Source organism: Pseudocercospora fijiensis (assembly GCF_000340215.1).
Source record: "Pseudocercospora fijiensis CIRAD86 unplaced genomic scaffold MYCFIscaffold_9, whole genome shotgun sequence".
In the NCBI taxonomy this organism is placed as follows: domain Eukaryota; kingdom Fungi; phylum Ascomycota; class Dothideomycetes; order Mycosphaerellales; family Mycosphaerellaceae; genus Pseudocercospora; species Pseudocercospora fijiensis.
The window spans coordinates 2026515-2042204 of NW_006921540.1; the positions used below are offsets into that span (position 1 = coordinate 2026515).

A 15690-nucleotide genomic window follows, 5' to 3' on the forward strand; every position below is an offset into this window, starting at 1 on the left:
CCCCCCCCCCCCCCAGACTGATTTCTAGACGCGCGTCTCCAAAAATATATTTCGAGGGTGACTACGAGTGTCATGAGACACGAAGTCGTTACAACAAAAGTTTTAGCGCTAGACATGTATAAAGCTTCGATTCTAGTCTTTAATAATCTCCGGATCTCTTCTTTAAGGATTGTTATCGGTAAAACGCTTGCTTTTATCCGTTTAGTGATATAGTAGTATGGTATAGTAAGTGCTCTTAAGGAAGCCTATTAGATTAAACAAGCTACTACTAACAAATTAAAGCGGACTACGAGTTTAGCCTCTTTAGAATTACTACTACTTAAAGAAAATTTCTATCGCAATAAGTTATCGTTATTTCAGCTTAAATATATGTCTATCCGCCTAACCCCTGCGGTATATAGAACGGTCTATACTTCGTATTAGTTAGTATATTTTACGTACTTACTTCTTTAGATATTCTTTAAGCATATCTTAGCGATAGGAACCCTATCTTGCTAGAGATATACATTTGGTTTCCTTAATCGTATAGCTAAGTCTAATTAATGCTATTTAGAAGTTTCTTTTTACGGCCTATAATTTCACTTTTACTGTCTAGGTTGTATACGAGGTGCAAATTTTTCGGCACGACTAAAAGATTCGGCTTACGGTCTTCTTTCCCAAGAAAAAAGAAAAGGAGACAGTTGCGTTAAGCACGCTGCCTATGATGTTCACTCGCTCAAGTTGGGTTGCTAAGGCCAAATCTCTATGAAGCAGCATAGAACCTGAGCGAAGTTTCGTGGGATCCAAAAAAAAAAACGCTGCAATGCACATCGATGCGCAATAAGTCTTCGTGTAATGATACAGCGAGGTGCGAATGGTCTAGTCGGCTTGGCTTGAGAGAGAGAGTATGCCACCGACAGTCAGTGACCGCCCTACGAAAAGATCCAAGACAGGTGGGCGTGGCTTTCGAGAAGGAGGGAAGATGCTTCGTTCATGATGAGTTTGGCGACTTGTAACGTCTACGGTGCCTCTTCCCACATCATCGTATCGTCGGGCTTGCTTATAGTCATATTCCTGAGTCCTGACGTTCAATAGATCAAGACTCGTGGAATACTGGCTGGCTGACCTCGCCGCGGCCATTTAAATGATCGGCGTACGGCGCGAACCCCGGTCTGCCGTCTTATACAAGCTCCAGGAACTCGAAAGCTTGTAACTTATAGACTTCTCCACGCAGTACATAGTACCTGGGTTGAGAAACGTGAAGCGAATCCTTTACCCCCCCTGCCGTCCTCAGCAAAAATCCAAATTCGGAGCGGATGAATTGGGGCTTGATATGCGAGCACGAGGCGTCGCACACAACAGCCTAAATCTGCTCGACAAAATGCGTCGCTTGGCTAGAACTCACCTCGCCGTTCTCGCCGACTGGATCTGATGCGACGTAGTACTCAGGCCGCACGAGGTTGACATGCGAGCGTGTTGATCCTTGGAGGGCCACGTTCTTGCGGCATTGGTATCGAAGCGTGTGAGGCAGCAAGGAGCAGTATACCTGCCTATTGAAGAGCTGTAAGATGTGACAATGTATATCAGTCCGACAAGGTATCGTTCGTCGGGATGCTCAAGTCGCTAAGCTTTTGTTTGATGTTGCCGGAGGGCTGTGAAAAATGACTTCCAAAAACCACTTCGAACAGGCCGTCCGGGCGAAGCATAGCAATTCCTCAGAAGACGGTCTGGATGCTAGCGCCCAGGATGCGCAGATCAAGAGGATTTCCAGGATCTCAACAATCTTCACATCTTTGGTCGCAGGTCTCGCTCTCTTCAGTGACGGGTACAATGCTCAGATCATCGGATACATGAAGCCACTTTTCAAAGACCTTTATAAAGATGGAATGTCGAGCACAATCAGCACTACATTATCGAACTCATATCTGATCGGCGAGTGAGTTCTCTTATCGAGAAAAGCCGAAGTCTTTACTGCGCAGTCTGCTAAAATCAAGTCCCAGAAGTTTCGGCATGCTCTTCTTCGGCTTTGTAATTGACAAGATTGGGAGGCGTACCGGAATTGTCTTCGCCACGTTCTTCCTAGTGCTCGGTATCATTCTGGCCACTGCCGCTCACGGATACTCCCAGCTTGGTATGTTCTGGATGATGATCGTAGCTCGTGGCATTGCAGGGTTTGGAGCGGGCGGAGAGTATCCAGTTTGTGGGACTGGTTCGACTGAAGCCTCCGATGAGACTCACTACGTCCGCAAGCGAAGAGGAATTCTCGTCGCAATTTCGACCGATTTTGCGATTGATCTTGGCTTTGTGATTGCGGGTTGTGTAGCGCTAATTGTGCTTGCTGCGTACAACTATCGCACTTCTGAGGGCGTTTGGAGGATATGCTTTGGTCTGGGATTCGTGCTGCCGGTGGTCTTATTCTTCTTTCGAATTCGAATGGTAGGACAGTATGGGTCCCAGCCTAATGCGAGCATCATGCTGACTACGCGTAGATCGAATCGACGCAGTATCGTAAACATGCTATGAAGAAGAAGATCCCATATCTTCTGGTCATTAAGCGTTACTGGAAGCCTATGCTTGGGACCAGTTTGGCTTGGTTCTTCTATGACTTTGTCACGTACCCTTTCGGACTGTTCTCATCCACCATCCTCGGGCAGCTGAATCCGAATGATAGCTTAATCCAAAACATCGGTCTAGGAACAGCAGTGAACTGCTTCTACCTGCCCGGGTGCATTGTCGGAGGCTTCTTGATGGACTGGATTGGACGCAAGCAAACTATGACACTTGGCTTCGCTTGCTGGGCAGTTCTCGGTTTCATCCTAGGTGGCGCGCTGGGTCCGATTCAATCAGTATTCCCGCTTTTCATCGTGCTGTACGGGCTGTTTAACTCCTTTGGTGAGATGGGCCCCGGTGTTGCCACATTTCTTTGTGGCGCCGAGTCATTTCCAACACCGGTACGAGGACATTTCCTGGGGCTCGCCGCAGCGGTCGGAAAGGCAGGCGCTGCCATCGGCACTGAAGTCTTTACGCCGATTCAAGACTCGTTCTCGGATGACTTTCGAGGCGTGCAGGCGGTCTTCTTGATCGGCGCTGCATTCGCGGCAGTCGGCGGGCTGATCTCGTGGTTCTTAATTCCAGATCGATCCCGGGGTCTTGAGGATGAGGATTCTAAATTCCGTGCATATCTGGCTGAACACGGATTTAGCACAGACTTTGGCGAGAGTCTTGAGAAGGAAATCAAGACCACGGGTTTCAAGATCTAGCGGTTGTCGATCTCGTCTTCTCTCGCGTAGCAAGTCTTCAGATGACATTAGTACGAGATGCCGTTTTCGAGAGCAATATCCAGCTGATTGGTATCCAGAAAATGCGTAGAGCAAGATTCGTTACCCGGTTGGGCAGCAATCCCTTCAGCCTCAGGTGATCTCTTCGCGCATTTTCAGTTTGACGTAGAGCTGATTGATGTTGCTTCGGTGCCACAATGGAGTGTCTGAGTTGCAGTCTAGAAATTCCGAAGCTCTGTCCAGATCTGCTCGGCATTCGGATAGTCTGCCCATGAGCAGGCTCAGATAAGCTCTGTTTCCGAGAAGCTTGAGCCACCTGTCGGGCATTGGTTGTCCACGCTCACAAAGACTGGTCCAAGCACTGAGCATGTATATTTGCGCGTCCTCGAAAAGACCTTGCTCCATCTTCGACAAAGCCAGAATGCGCATCATGTCCCATGAAAGTCCAGTTTTAGATTGCGACTTCCACTGCTCGTAAAGCTGTTCGAGCTGATGGTGCTGGTCTTGCTCGAGGAGTATCCAGGCGCATGAATGAAGAAGCCTGACAGTAGCCTCTGAGTCGATACATGAGGCGTTCAAGAACCTGTGGCACAGAATTCTGACAATCCCGTCGCACAGAGCGTCGACTTCTTCCGAATCATGAAATGCTCGCAGAAGCAGCGTCATAGGGTGTTCTGGCCCGTGAATGTTAACCGATTCCTGTATGAGGAATGAAGTGACCACAGGCATGACCTCGAAGCTTGTTTGACGAGCAGTTTGAAATGCGAGCTTCTGCTCTTTTGACAACTTCTCCTTGCAAACCGGGCCAGGACTTCTTGGATGCGGCACATTGCTCAACGCACTTCCGCTCGAAACGACTGTATCTGCGTGGATTTCACGCTCTTGAAGCTCGTGTGCTTTGTGCAAGCAATGCCTACCCGCGAAAGCACAGTCAAAGCAGATATCGCTGTCGTCAACAGGGCATTCAGAGCAATGGAAGTGAGCAGCAGTGATTGAGTCATCACACCACATACACTTGATCACTTGGAGTCGGCCGTTGACCATAACTGCTTCTCGAAGCTGTTGCGGCATTCCAGAAAGTCGGCCACGTTTCTTCTTTGGAAATTTCCTGATACAAAGTGTCTGCAGAGGATGCAATAATGCAGAGGGATGCCTGGATTGCAATGCATCCCTGACCCTAGGCCCAGCATTTCGGAGAATAGTCATACCTTGAATGATGTCGCCAATGTCCATAAAATAGAAGCCCTGCCAGTAGTCTCGCATCAGCTCCCACATTGGATCCGCGGCCGTGATCTGTGGATCGCATGTTGCACAACATTTGTCCAGAAAGTATGCGACTGCACGCAATGCTCGAAGAGTCTGCTCTTCGCCAGATGGAGTTACAGCAGGTCTTGCCGAGCATCCGTGGTGAATCGTTGCCACATGTTTCAAGTCGAAAGTCACAGAGTTCTTGTCAGAGCATCTCGTATGCTTCACCACAGATGGACGTCTTCGTCTGACAACGAGCGTGTTGTTGTCCGGCGTAGCTGGCTTTCTCCTGACATTCTTGTCATTTAGGCCCCACTCACGGAAGCGGTCACGAAGCATTTTCTCGCTATGAATTGCATCAGCATCTTTCCTAGAGCTATATGCCAGACAACAGACACGGACATGCTGCAAGTGGACCGCTTACCTGGCAACGAATTGCTTTGCTCTCAATGTCTTACATATCCACCTTCCTGTGCACGAGTTGACCTTGTACCATTTCGTGATCACGGCTCGGTAAGCCTCCCAGTCTTTCCGGGTCGGCGGATGGCCTGGGATTGGCAAGTCTTGCAGCTCCAATACATTTGCTTCTGCTGCTTGGATGTCCATTGTGAAAAGCTACATATGCATGGTATGATTCCGTCTCATGATGAGAATTGTATGTACATTAAGAGCTCCACACGGTATCCAAGATGGCGGGTCACGGAATGTTCTAGCGTCAAAAGCTAGCAATCCTTGCTGCATTTGCGAACTGCTTCATCACTGTTCAGCAGACTGTGATATAGGCAGTGCACATCATGCCATCTGATATCGGGAGTAGGGCGACGCTGCTCGAGATCTGGGGTTTCCACGCTAAAACATACCGTGCAGGAAAGCTAAGATATCCTTGCAGAAGGGTATGGAAGACCTTCGCTGTGAAGTCCAGATGCTGGGCGGTCGGAAACTGCTGAAGGCAGTCACTCCAAGGAGATGTTTGTGATCCTCATAACGATGCTGCCCAGCAGGCGGTGTTCCGCGGATGGGGCAAATTCGGAGCTCGCCTGGGACTCGCCTGGCGAAAAGCAGAGCCGCAAATGTATACGTGCCTTGGTGACGGAGAAGCCTGTGATCGATCTGTGTCACTAGGGTGTCACAGCATGTGCGTAATGAAGTCGGAAGATGAAGTGAAGTGAATGAGAACGAGTTCACGAAGCATTGAAGACAGACGGCACTCGCCATTCAGCACAGACCAGTCTCGCGCGAACCCCCTGCCTAGTCCCAACTTTATTCAGTCACGTACCTTCGACTTCCACCACGGCAATCGAACATCACGTCCCGAACCACACACCATCATGACCTCCGAGAAAGAACCAGACTACGTGACTCTGGTCTCGAATGATGGCTACACATTCATCGTCCGTCGCTCCGCCGCCTACATCGCCGACGTCCTCAAACGCGCTTTGAGTTCTTCCAGTACGAGACGAGACATGCTTTCTCACGTGTAGCTAACTAACGTACGACAGACGGCATGGGATTCAGAGAAGCCGGAGCAAATACATACCATTGCGACACGATCAAGTCCGTGCGACGTCTTATCCGGAATCAGCTCCGTGAAATGGCTAATTTGTTCGCTACAGCGGTCTTGTCCTCGAAAAGGTTTGCGAATATCTCTACTATCACGAGAAGCACAAGGATGCGAGAGATGTGCCTGATATGGATATTCCGCCGGAGCTTTGCTTGGAGCTGCTCATGGCTGCCGACTATTTGAATGGTATATACGCGATCGCACGGATTTCTGATTGTTTGTGCTAATGGCTATTTCAGTCTGAAACCATCCCTTCTCTCGTAATACCCTCGATTTAGCTTGGCGCTTGGAGAGCTATTGCAGTTCTCATGGTAAATAGCACCTCGGACGAAGGGCTCTTACACAGTAAGAACCGCCTTTGCCGAGCCTCCGCACAGCACACGCTCGAAGCCCCAGCATGGTGCTGAAGATCGTGCTGTTGCATCGAAGCAACACCCTCTGGAGCACAGCGTTCACATCTTCATTAAGCTAGACCTGGGAATTCCCATTTAGCTTAGAAGGCTCGCCATCGACCAACCCAGATGCCACGATTTGCAGCTGCTCGTCAAATGCGCTCCTACTCATCACAGCTCCAAAGCCCTGGCACTGGCAGAGTGCAGCAAGCGGGACTTTCAAAGCATTCAGGGCAGGGCGAAGATACTTTGTTTCGGGCACAGATTCTTTGATTGCGGAGTACGCTTGCGCTGGAGTAATCCATTCGTCATCCAAAGGTAGATTCTCGCTCAATCTCACAAGTCTAAGACGAGTTAGCCATGCACTCTGCTTGTGTGGAAACGTGTCACTGGGACTCACTTATCGATCTCCGAATGCGGCAAGTGCCACTTCTCTCCTTCGTGCGACGGCAGAGCACCTTGATACACTGCTGCAGTTCCAGTCAAAGCATGGCCATGCAGGTCCTGTTCTTCGCAAGCTTTGTGTGGCGTTGGAGCAGGATGGATGTGTGGGTGGACCATATGGCCCTGACAGCACCATTCAAGCGCAAGGATGAAGTCTACTGCTGCCCAGCTATCGCCTATCACTGGTTCTCTTTGGGTGAGAGGACTTTGTGCTGTCGGTTCGGTATTCGTGGAGGCAGACGTTGCCTGCACAGCATCTTCGAATGCAGACCAATCGAGATCCATAAACGTTCGCTCATGCCCAATGTCAGAATCCCATCTCACTTCTACTGATGCAGTCGCTGGCGCGGTCGTAACTGCGGGCGTTTCCGTGATTTTCAGCGAATCTCCTAATCGAAAGTCCAGAGAATGTGATGCCAAGAGTTCTCGCATCATGTGGTTTTGATAAGCCAGAGCATTCTTTTCATTGTTGACCTGTGAGTCCATGTGTTGTAAGCGGGCGACTTCTTCCTCGAGGCGTTTGACATATTCCGCTCTCCGGTTACGATGTCGTCTAGTCAAGGCCACGTCAGAGCTGATCGAAGCGGATTGGGAGAGGAGGGAGGTTACTTTTGTGCCTGATAGACTTGCTTTCTCCTTTTCGTATCTTTGCCGTCTGCTGCATCTTCTGGCGAAGCACTATTGCCGCTTGGCGAGTCTTTCTTAGTCTTCAGTATACGACTGAGTCGGCTGCTTTCTAATGTCTGGTCAGCTGTCACGGCTCTGCTTGTTCCTGCAGGCAAACTCACTTTGGCTGCCGGTAGATTCACTCGGCGATTTCTTGAAGAGCGATCGAAAGCCAGATGAAGTTTCCGACCCTCCTGTAGGGGAAGGTTTGCCAGGGCTCTCAGCCATACTGGCGATCGCTGTGGTTCTCAGCCGCACATGCGATGTTTGTGTTGTCAAGCGCAGAGAAGAAAGCCTATGATCATCACTTGCTTCCAATCGGATCTCATAGAAGAATGGTGATCGAGCGATGCCTGACGCCTGACGCTTCCAAATTGTGATATTGAGTTGGGATGAATCTATGTCATACGGCTGAGCTACGTCTTTGGCTTCGCCTTCTCGCGTTCTCCACATTTCATGCACTGTCATCCGATACTGATACCTCAAAGAAGTCTAGTCAGGAACAAACTTAGTAATCAGGATGGCATCAGGTCTAGCCCCATTCGAGATGACGATCCTTCAATCAATGATGGTGCCTCACCGATGTCTACTGATCATATGTAACTTAACGCTGAAAGCTGCAAATCCCGTTGGCGTCTTGCTCATCGTGACTTTGCCTTGCGAGTCCAATGCAATATACTTTTGCGACGCGGTGTCCTGAATGGTGTACCCCTCGCCTCTCCCAAGGTCCCAGATGGTGTAGATGCCGTCAAGACCTTTGACGGCTTTGCCATCAACGGCGCTTGTTATGGTGAATTTCGTCAGCCCTTGCTGGTGCAAGACAAAACGTTGCTCTTTGGCATCATGCTTGGGCTTACACTGGGAGCCAACGAGGAAGCCTTTCGAATTTGTGAGAGATTGTCCATTCGCCTCGAATACGAGATAACGCCCTTCAGTCGGGTTGCCACGCATGACTTTGAAGCCTTGCTCGGTCTTCAGTGCAGTTGTCTCGTTCTGAATGCCATACGGGACTGGAGGCCTTGTGGTCTTATGTTGAGATTCGCAGACTGAGTAGCCATTCCAATTACCTTTCTTATCAGTAGATGGATAGCTGGCGTTTGGCATCTTGGGAACAGAATAGTCGGGATGCTCGAAGTCGAAAGCTCTGGTAAGATCTCCCATGTTTGCTCTTCTCCATGTGTTCATCTCGTGCTGCGTGAAAGGGTTGCCCTTCGCTGCCAGCCTCTTCTCGAGGAAGAGAATTTGGCTACTGTGGTCACAGTGCTCCGTGTACACATTCACACCACGTGTCCAAGGAGATATTATGTAGAAAGGCAGACGGAAGCCAGGACCAGTATACGTGTAGCCAGCAAAACCGAAGGGATCTTGTACCCATTCACCAGCCGTGCCTTGAGGGGAGTGAAACGGTGTTACGTGGTCCCCCCAGCCATCAGTCTCGTTGTTCTTATCGCCATTGAGAGCAGCGTGATTTGCGTTCCATCCATTGTGCACATTCACTGATCAGATCTTCACATGCGAGATGCAGAATCTGGTTCCTGGTTGTCGCGACGACGAGGTTCCAGAGCGGAAAGCGGTGGGGGAGACGATGGTATGACTATTCTATTCTAGCTTGCAAAAGGGTCCGGACTGAAATTCCGCTAGGATTAGGGACTACGTACCCATATAGAACTCTATACAACAACATCATTATTATATGTTTAGACACGCGATTTTCGCGTAGAATGCATTATAATATTATCCCTAAGACTTAGTCTAATAGTAGAGACAGTATTACTATAGAATCTAATAGTATACCTAGTAGCCCGCCCGTAGGTTCTTCGTAGCTACCTAAACCGCCCTAGTATATACAAACACCCGATTTCTAGTACGAGTCTCTATAGCAATATACATAGTATCTACCTAATACTATTCCTTTTAATAAACAAGTCTATTGTTAAGAAGTCTTTAGTCTATATACTTAAGAAGTCTTTAATAACCTATCTATATAAGACGACGGCGTACGATTTAGCTAATTCCTTCGTTCTTTATATAATAATAACTACGATAACGACGACGAAGACAAAGAGAATAGATTGCTAGGCAAAGAGATAAGTAACGAAGAGCCTATAATACGTACGAGATCGAAGGGTATAGCGGAAACTATGCCTCCTAACCTAGAAAGGCCTTTCTAAGAACCTCCTCCTCCTATTACTACTAAGGCCTCTGCCCGTAGGAAGATACGTTCGCCGAAACTAATAAACATACTAAAGCCCTTACTAAAAGCACGCCCTCGCGGAACTCGTATGCCCGCTAAGAAGAGCTAGAGTAGTATACGATAGAGCATTAAGTAAGAGCCGGAAATCTCGGAGGTATTAGCTATAGGCGCGAAGCTAGCTTCTACGTAGAAGCGTAAATCGACGGAGGGTATAACACTACGAAACAAGGCGCGTAGAACATTATCTAAACGGTAGAATAATCGCGCCGACCTGTCCGATAAACCTCCCGTTTAGACTATATCGATATCTAATAGCGTTATTAAGAAATCGCAGTTAGAAGCTAGCTCGCAACGCCGGCTAACTTCGCGTACGCCCGCGTAACGACTAATACTATAACTAACGCCGAAGCTACGAAGTAATAAGAAGCCCTTTAGCGCAGATATAACTTAGATTGTTTAGTATCGAATAGATAGCAAACAGCACAATCTTATAACTATTAACGAAGTGCTAGAAGAAGATAATATTAATCTAGCATTTTCGAGACTAGCGGACAATAAGTTTGTATAGTTATTACGGAAGATTAAAGAGCGAGTAGCTTCGTACGTATTTATTAAAGAACTAGGCTTACAATAACTGCTAGACCGTGTGTTTACTATCTATTGCTTACGGCCTTCTATACTAAAGCGCTCGAAGGTCCTTAGTATAATTATCGAAGAAGACGACTATTATCGCGACGTAGCTAAGTTCTTACGCTACTGCTATAACTTTAGTATTTACTACGTAATTGAGGTCCTTAAGAGTTACAAGCGCGTTAGTAACAAGAAGAGGCCGACAACGCTACTAGATAGTAATCAGTTTATTAAGATAGATAGTAATCTAGTAGAGCTACCTATACCTGCTTCTTAAGTTAAGAATAGCCGGAAGAATACTAATAATAAGACGAAGGAAGAGAGCCGCGACGATAACGAGGTATTCGCTACTGTTCTTAAGCAGTTTAACTGTAACGATCTATAGTATAATAACAAGAAGTTAGGCCGTAGAATTGGCTGCTACGTACGACGCGGCATCTACTATAGTGTAATAGGTACATAGGCTAAAGAATACTCTAATATAGCGCAGATTAATAAGGCCTTGCTATATTATATACCTATAGAAATTGCTAACAAGATAATAGCTTCTTACGATAAGTATATTTAGTTAAAGGCAGCCGCTTCTGCTAAGAATAAGAGCGCTTAGCAACAGTCGACTATCGATAGTCTTATTAGCGCTCTTACTGCTAAGCGCTAGCAACCGGCAACTAGCAGTAATAGCGACACTTCTGTACTGCTTATAGCACTGCTACATTAATAGCAACAGTAACAATAGTAGCAGTAGTTTAACCCTCTTATAATGCAGATAATAATAGCAAACCCTGCTATACTAAGCGCTCTTTAACCTTAGCAACAATAACAACCTATACCGCAATAGCGCAGCTCGCTAGTGCTACCGGATATTAGTACGATATTAAGTAACTACGTAGAGATATCTCTCTTCTTAGTCTAGTTCTTCAACCGGCATCCTATATAGAAAGATAAGTAGGACACTATTACTAAAGCTGTTATAGATAATGCCTAGAACCTAAGACAGATAAGACGCTAAGAGAATAAGAATAAGCTAGTTAAAGACGTGCCTACGTTTAGCATAAGAACGGCGCTTCGAGAGTTAGTTATAGACTATGCTATAATACGCTAAAGTAGACAGAATTAAGGTATATAAAGCCGATATACTAACTTAGTGGATTTGCTAACCCTAGCTATATAGAACAATACAACTACCTAACCAATTTTTGTTCTATAACTTAGAGGTACAAGGGGTAATACTGCTAATAGATCGCGTGCTTTAAATGAATTAATTTAGTCGTAGTATAGTTAAGTTCTAGCGTTAGATAGGTGTTGAATCTTTGCTTACTATATGCTTAACTTTATATTTGTCGCTCTAAGTCGTACCTCTACTTTCTCCGCAGCTTTTAAGCTTAGCCGATAATACTAATTTTCTTTAACTATAGATTGCACTATAACTATATACCCGATTAACGTCGTTGTTTTTTTATTAGTAGGCGCCGCGCCTATTCTCGAACTTCCGGCAATTAGAATATTAATATTGTAGTATTGTTATAGTAGTATGTCGCATTTAGCTAAACGTCGGATATTCTAAAGCTTGCTCCGATATACTAAGCTTAGAGATTGCGGCCTTCCGGAGGTAATGCTAAGAGACGATCTAATAACTTCTTATAGCAACGACGTAACTAACGACTATTAGAAGTTCTTCGGAAGAGCAATATTGCATTAATTTACTATAGTATAGAAGGTCTTAGCGCTCTCGTATAGAATAGATCCGAAATTCGATATATACCGCTATTACTACGCATTATTCTATATCTCTACCGACATTACTAGACTAATTGGACTATATTTATACGGCTTCTCGAGCACCTTGCAGTGTTTGAACTACGCTAAGTAATTAATATTATCGCCCTAACGCTTATATGCTAGTTCTAGGTATACCTAGAAGTCTGCCTACTAGTAAGGTAATCTATACTTAGGCATTGTCTGCTAGTGCTTCTTAATCCAATGCTTTAGGTGTTTAAAGCTCAATTCTATAGTATTATAGTTAGGTAAATATAGTAGAAGAAACAGTAGATAGACGCCTACAGCTAAGCATATATCCTTAAGAAGGGCTCTTAAATAAGTACTGCAGTTGTCTAGCAATATAACTAATCTTAGACCTAGATAAGGTATATACCGTAGCAACACTCGAAAGCGTACGAATGCTATGAAATCCTCGCTATTTATACTGCCTTATTGTATTAATAGCTCCGGAAGATAACCGTTAATCGTATATACCGGAAGGATCGTATATCGTTGCGAATAATATAGATGCTAGACATCTCTTGCTAGCATGCCCTTCGGAGCCTAACCTCTTCTTCGAAGTGCTATCTTATCGCTAGTATAAGACTCGTTAAGGCATACAAGTTAGAAGGCTATAAAGCTCTATAATTTAGCTTTAAATAGTGCCCTTGCTATAGGGTCTCTTTATAAAGCCGTACGAGACAGTTGTTTGTACGTAAAGTCGCTGCTACTAAGACAGCGACTAATCGTTAACTAAGAGACCTATTCCTAATAGTTTTCTAGTAGTATTATCTATAGTTCTTCGAGCTAGTATATACTTCTTATCGTTAAGAAGTCTAGTAGATCGTTACGTATAGTAGGCGTTGTTAGGGCTAAAGAGGCTATACGTAATTGGCATGTAACTAGGCCAAGTAAAGCTAGGGTCTTAGTGCCTTAGGCAGGGCTTGGCGCTTGGTAATAGGCTAACTTGCCTACCTTCCTCCCTCTCCTCCTAGCTCCTTATCGAATACTACCTATACCTACTACTACCCTATCTACCTGCTAATATACCCTTCTTATATAGTATTCGATCTACCCTTTAAGGGTAGTAGCTAGATAGTCCTTATTTTAAGCTTTTAGCGGTATAGCTACGAACAAGACTAATCTAACTATATTGCGCCCGAAGAACGGAACCTATACGTACTATTCTATCGAAGCAACCGTACCAATTATTAAGTAAGGCCTTCTATACGGCCTATTATACTAAGTTAAGTATACTAGACCGATATCTACTAATTCCGCTACATCCGTATCTTAGGGGCTAATAATACATTATCGGTATTACCCCTTACAATAGCCGGCTTATTACGAAACAATAACCGTGCTGCCGCTAGTAGCGCTAGCAACGACAATGCTAGTAGCATAGTACCTACTAAAGTGCCTACTAAAGCACCTGCTAAAGTACCTGCTAAAGAGCCCTGCTACTAGGCCTGCCGAAGAACCTATAATTCTAGGTAACGACCTAGAGTTGCCTATTAACGACATTCTTAACAATATTATTAATCGACGATATAGCTAACTAGCCTTTAGCCCCTAGCTAGTAGCGAGACTTTAAGAAGCTACCTAAAACAGGCTCGCTGCTCTCCGTTAAGAACAATAGCTAAAGGATAACCTCCTCGAAATTCGCCGCCTTTAGGAGGCCCTAACAACTAACACTAAGCCGATAGTAGGGCCTTCCTTACTATTAGTCCTAGTCTAGAAGAAGGATGCTAAACTTAAGGACTGTACCGTGTTTAACGGCTCTAGTCGAAAGCAATATAACGACTATATCCGTAACTGTAAGCTTAACTAACGAAACGCACTAAGGGCTCTACTAAATAACTACTTACTAGTCGTCTATGCTATATAGTACATTAATAGCGACCCAAAACGTACCTAGGATAACTATTTTAATTCCCTCGATAATTAGACCGCTGTTTAGTAGTAAACCTACAAAACTATTATACTAGACACCCTTAGAAACCCTATACTAAGGCAACAATATACTTAGGACCTGTATCTTTAAGCTAAACAAAAGACTAATTAATCGGCTCGTTTATTCGAGGCCTATTTAAAGACCCTCGAGGATAACCTTCCGACTAAGACTAATTCTATATAGATCTCGGAAATACGCCTAAAACTTAGATAGGAACTTATCCTCGAATTAGACCGTCGCCGTGTATTCGAATAAGCTAACCTAATATGCATTTAATTTATAGTCGAAGTAGAAACAGCCAAACGAGCTGTTTAGCTCTAATAACGACTAGAATCGAGGATCCGACCCGCTAGTACTAACCGCGGTAATCGTAGTAGCCGCGGAGGAAACTAAGGTTCCTACTATAACAACAATGCTAATAATAGGAACAGTAACAATAACCGTAGAAGAGGCCGTAGCCGCCGGCTATATAGAGGAGGCCGCGATAGGGGCCGTAGAAGGGGCTCGTATCCCTATAATACTAACCGCTCGGCTAACAACAGTAATAATAGCTATAGTAGTCTACTAACCGGATTGAAGTGCTTTAATTGTAACAGTACTAGCTATCTACTAGGCTAATGCGACAAACCTAAGGACTAGGCCCGAATTAATCGTGCTTCCGCTAAATACCGAAAGCACCTCTTAGCGGCTAACGCTACCCCTATAGGCTAACCTTCGAAAAAAGAGTAAGCGCCGTACTAACTATTAGCCTTATACGGCGTAAGACTATCGACATTGTACTAGCTATTATACGTACCTGTCTTATATCTAGGCGCGACACTAACTATAAGGCAAAGGTTATACTAGACCCCGGAAATTCAGTTAGCGCCCTTATTAGCTATCGCCTAGCTAAGCAATTAGACCTTCGGCAATTGCCTAGGACTGACCTGCTAACCCTTGCTTAGTTTAATAACGCTCGGCACTTAACCTATAGGGCCTACTATATTCCTATAGTTCTAAAAGACGACCTCGGAAATGAACGCCTACTAAACTTTACTGCCTACGCGGTAGATATAGACAGCCTCCTATCTAATATTGTTATTAGCAACTCTATTCTTAAGTACTATACTATAGTTATAGACTTAGGCAGTTAATAATAGCGATTTAGAATCGCTAGGAAAGAGGATATTAAATACATTAGTATTAGCGAGTGCCCTAACGATATTAGGGTCCTGTTTATTAGCAACCTAATACCTGCCTTAGCTAATCCGACTACCGACCTACTCGGTAGTAATAACGATAAACCTATACCCCCTAATGATCCTAATTAGCTTGCTCGCATACTAGAGCCTATCCGAGAGACCTATATTAATGTATTTAAACACTACCTAGCATCGACATTGCCTATATTTAAGGAGACGGATTATAAGATTGATATTATAGAGGGCAAGGAGGTTCCTTTTAGCCCCCTCTATAACCTTAGTAAGCGAGAGCTTGCTATATTACGTAAGTACCTAGAGGAAAACCTAGCTAATAGTCGTATTCGGTATAGTAACAGCCCTACCGGTATACCTATCCTATTTATACTAAAGAAGTATAGTAGCCTA

At 45.3% G+C, this 15690-nt stretch overlaps 5 protein-coding genes across 5 annotated transcripts; 2 read left to right on the top strand and 3 right to left on the bottom strand.

Moving 5' to 3' along the window:
- Positions 1–685: 685 nt before the first annotated feature.
- On the bottom strand, positions 686–1487 carry MYCFIDRAFT_178686 (uncharacterized protein; the record flags this gene model as incomplete). The annotated part of the gene is made up of 8 exons (XM_007932720.1): positions 686–710; positions 762–858; positions 894–964; positions 1018–1053; positions 1083–1158; positions 1210–1342; positions 1385–1407; positions 1436–1487. 8 exons carry the CDS (start codon positions 1485–1487, stop codon positions 686–688), a joined length of 513 nt encoding a protein of 170 aa, XP_007930911.1.
- Positions 1488–1640: 153 nt separating this feature from the next.
- Positions 1641–3239, top strand: MYCFIDRAFT_64398 (uncharacterized protein; the record flags this gene model as incomplete). Its single annotated transcript, XM_007932441.1, has 3 exons — positions 1641–1915; positions 1980–2415; positions 2469–3239. 3 exons carry the CDS (start codon positions 1641–1643, stop codon positions 3237–3239), a joined length of 1482 nt encoding a protein of 493 aa, XP_007930632.1.
- Positions 3240–3389: 150 nt separating this feature from the next.
- Positions 3390–5111, bottom strand: MYCFIDRAFT_80960 (uncharacterized protein; the record flags this gene model as incomplete). Its single annotated transcript, XM_007932721.1, has 4 exons — positions 3390–4203; positions 4271–4379; positions 4466–4851; positions 4930–5111. The coding sequence occupies 4 exons, from the start codon at positions 5109–5111 to the stop codon at positions 3390–3392; spliced, it is 1491 nt and encodes a 496-aa protein (XP_007930912.1).
- A 722-nt stretch (positions 5112–5833) lies between these two features.
- Positions 5834–6837, top strand: MYCFIDRAFT_87848 (uncharacterized protein; the record flags this gene model as incomplete). Its single annotated transcript, XM_007932722.1, has 4 exons — positions 5834–5954; positions 6005–6059; positions 6119–6252; positions 6306–6837. The coding sequence occupies 4 exons, from the start codon at positions 5834–5836 to the stop codon at positions 6308–6310; spliced, it is 315 nt and encodes a 104-aa protein (XP_007930913.1). The 3' UTR covers positions 6311–6837.
- Positions 6838–7707: 870 nt separating this feature from the next.
- On the bottom strand, positions 7708–9065 carry MYCFIDRAFT_80962 (uncharacterized protein; the record flags this gene model as incomplete). Its single annotated transcript, XM_007932723.1, has 3 exons — positions 7708–7762; positions 8149–8578; positions 8636–9065. Coding segments are annotated over 3 exons (915 nt in total), but the record flags the coding sequence as incomplete, so codon positions are not given.
- Positions 9066–15690: the final 6625 nt, after the last annotated feature.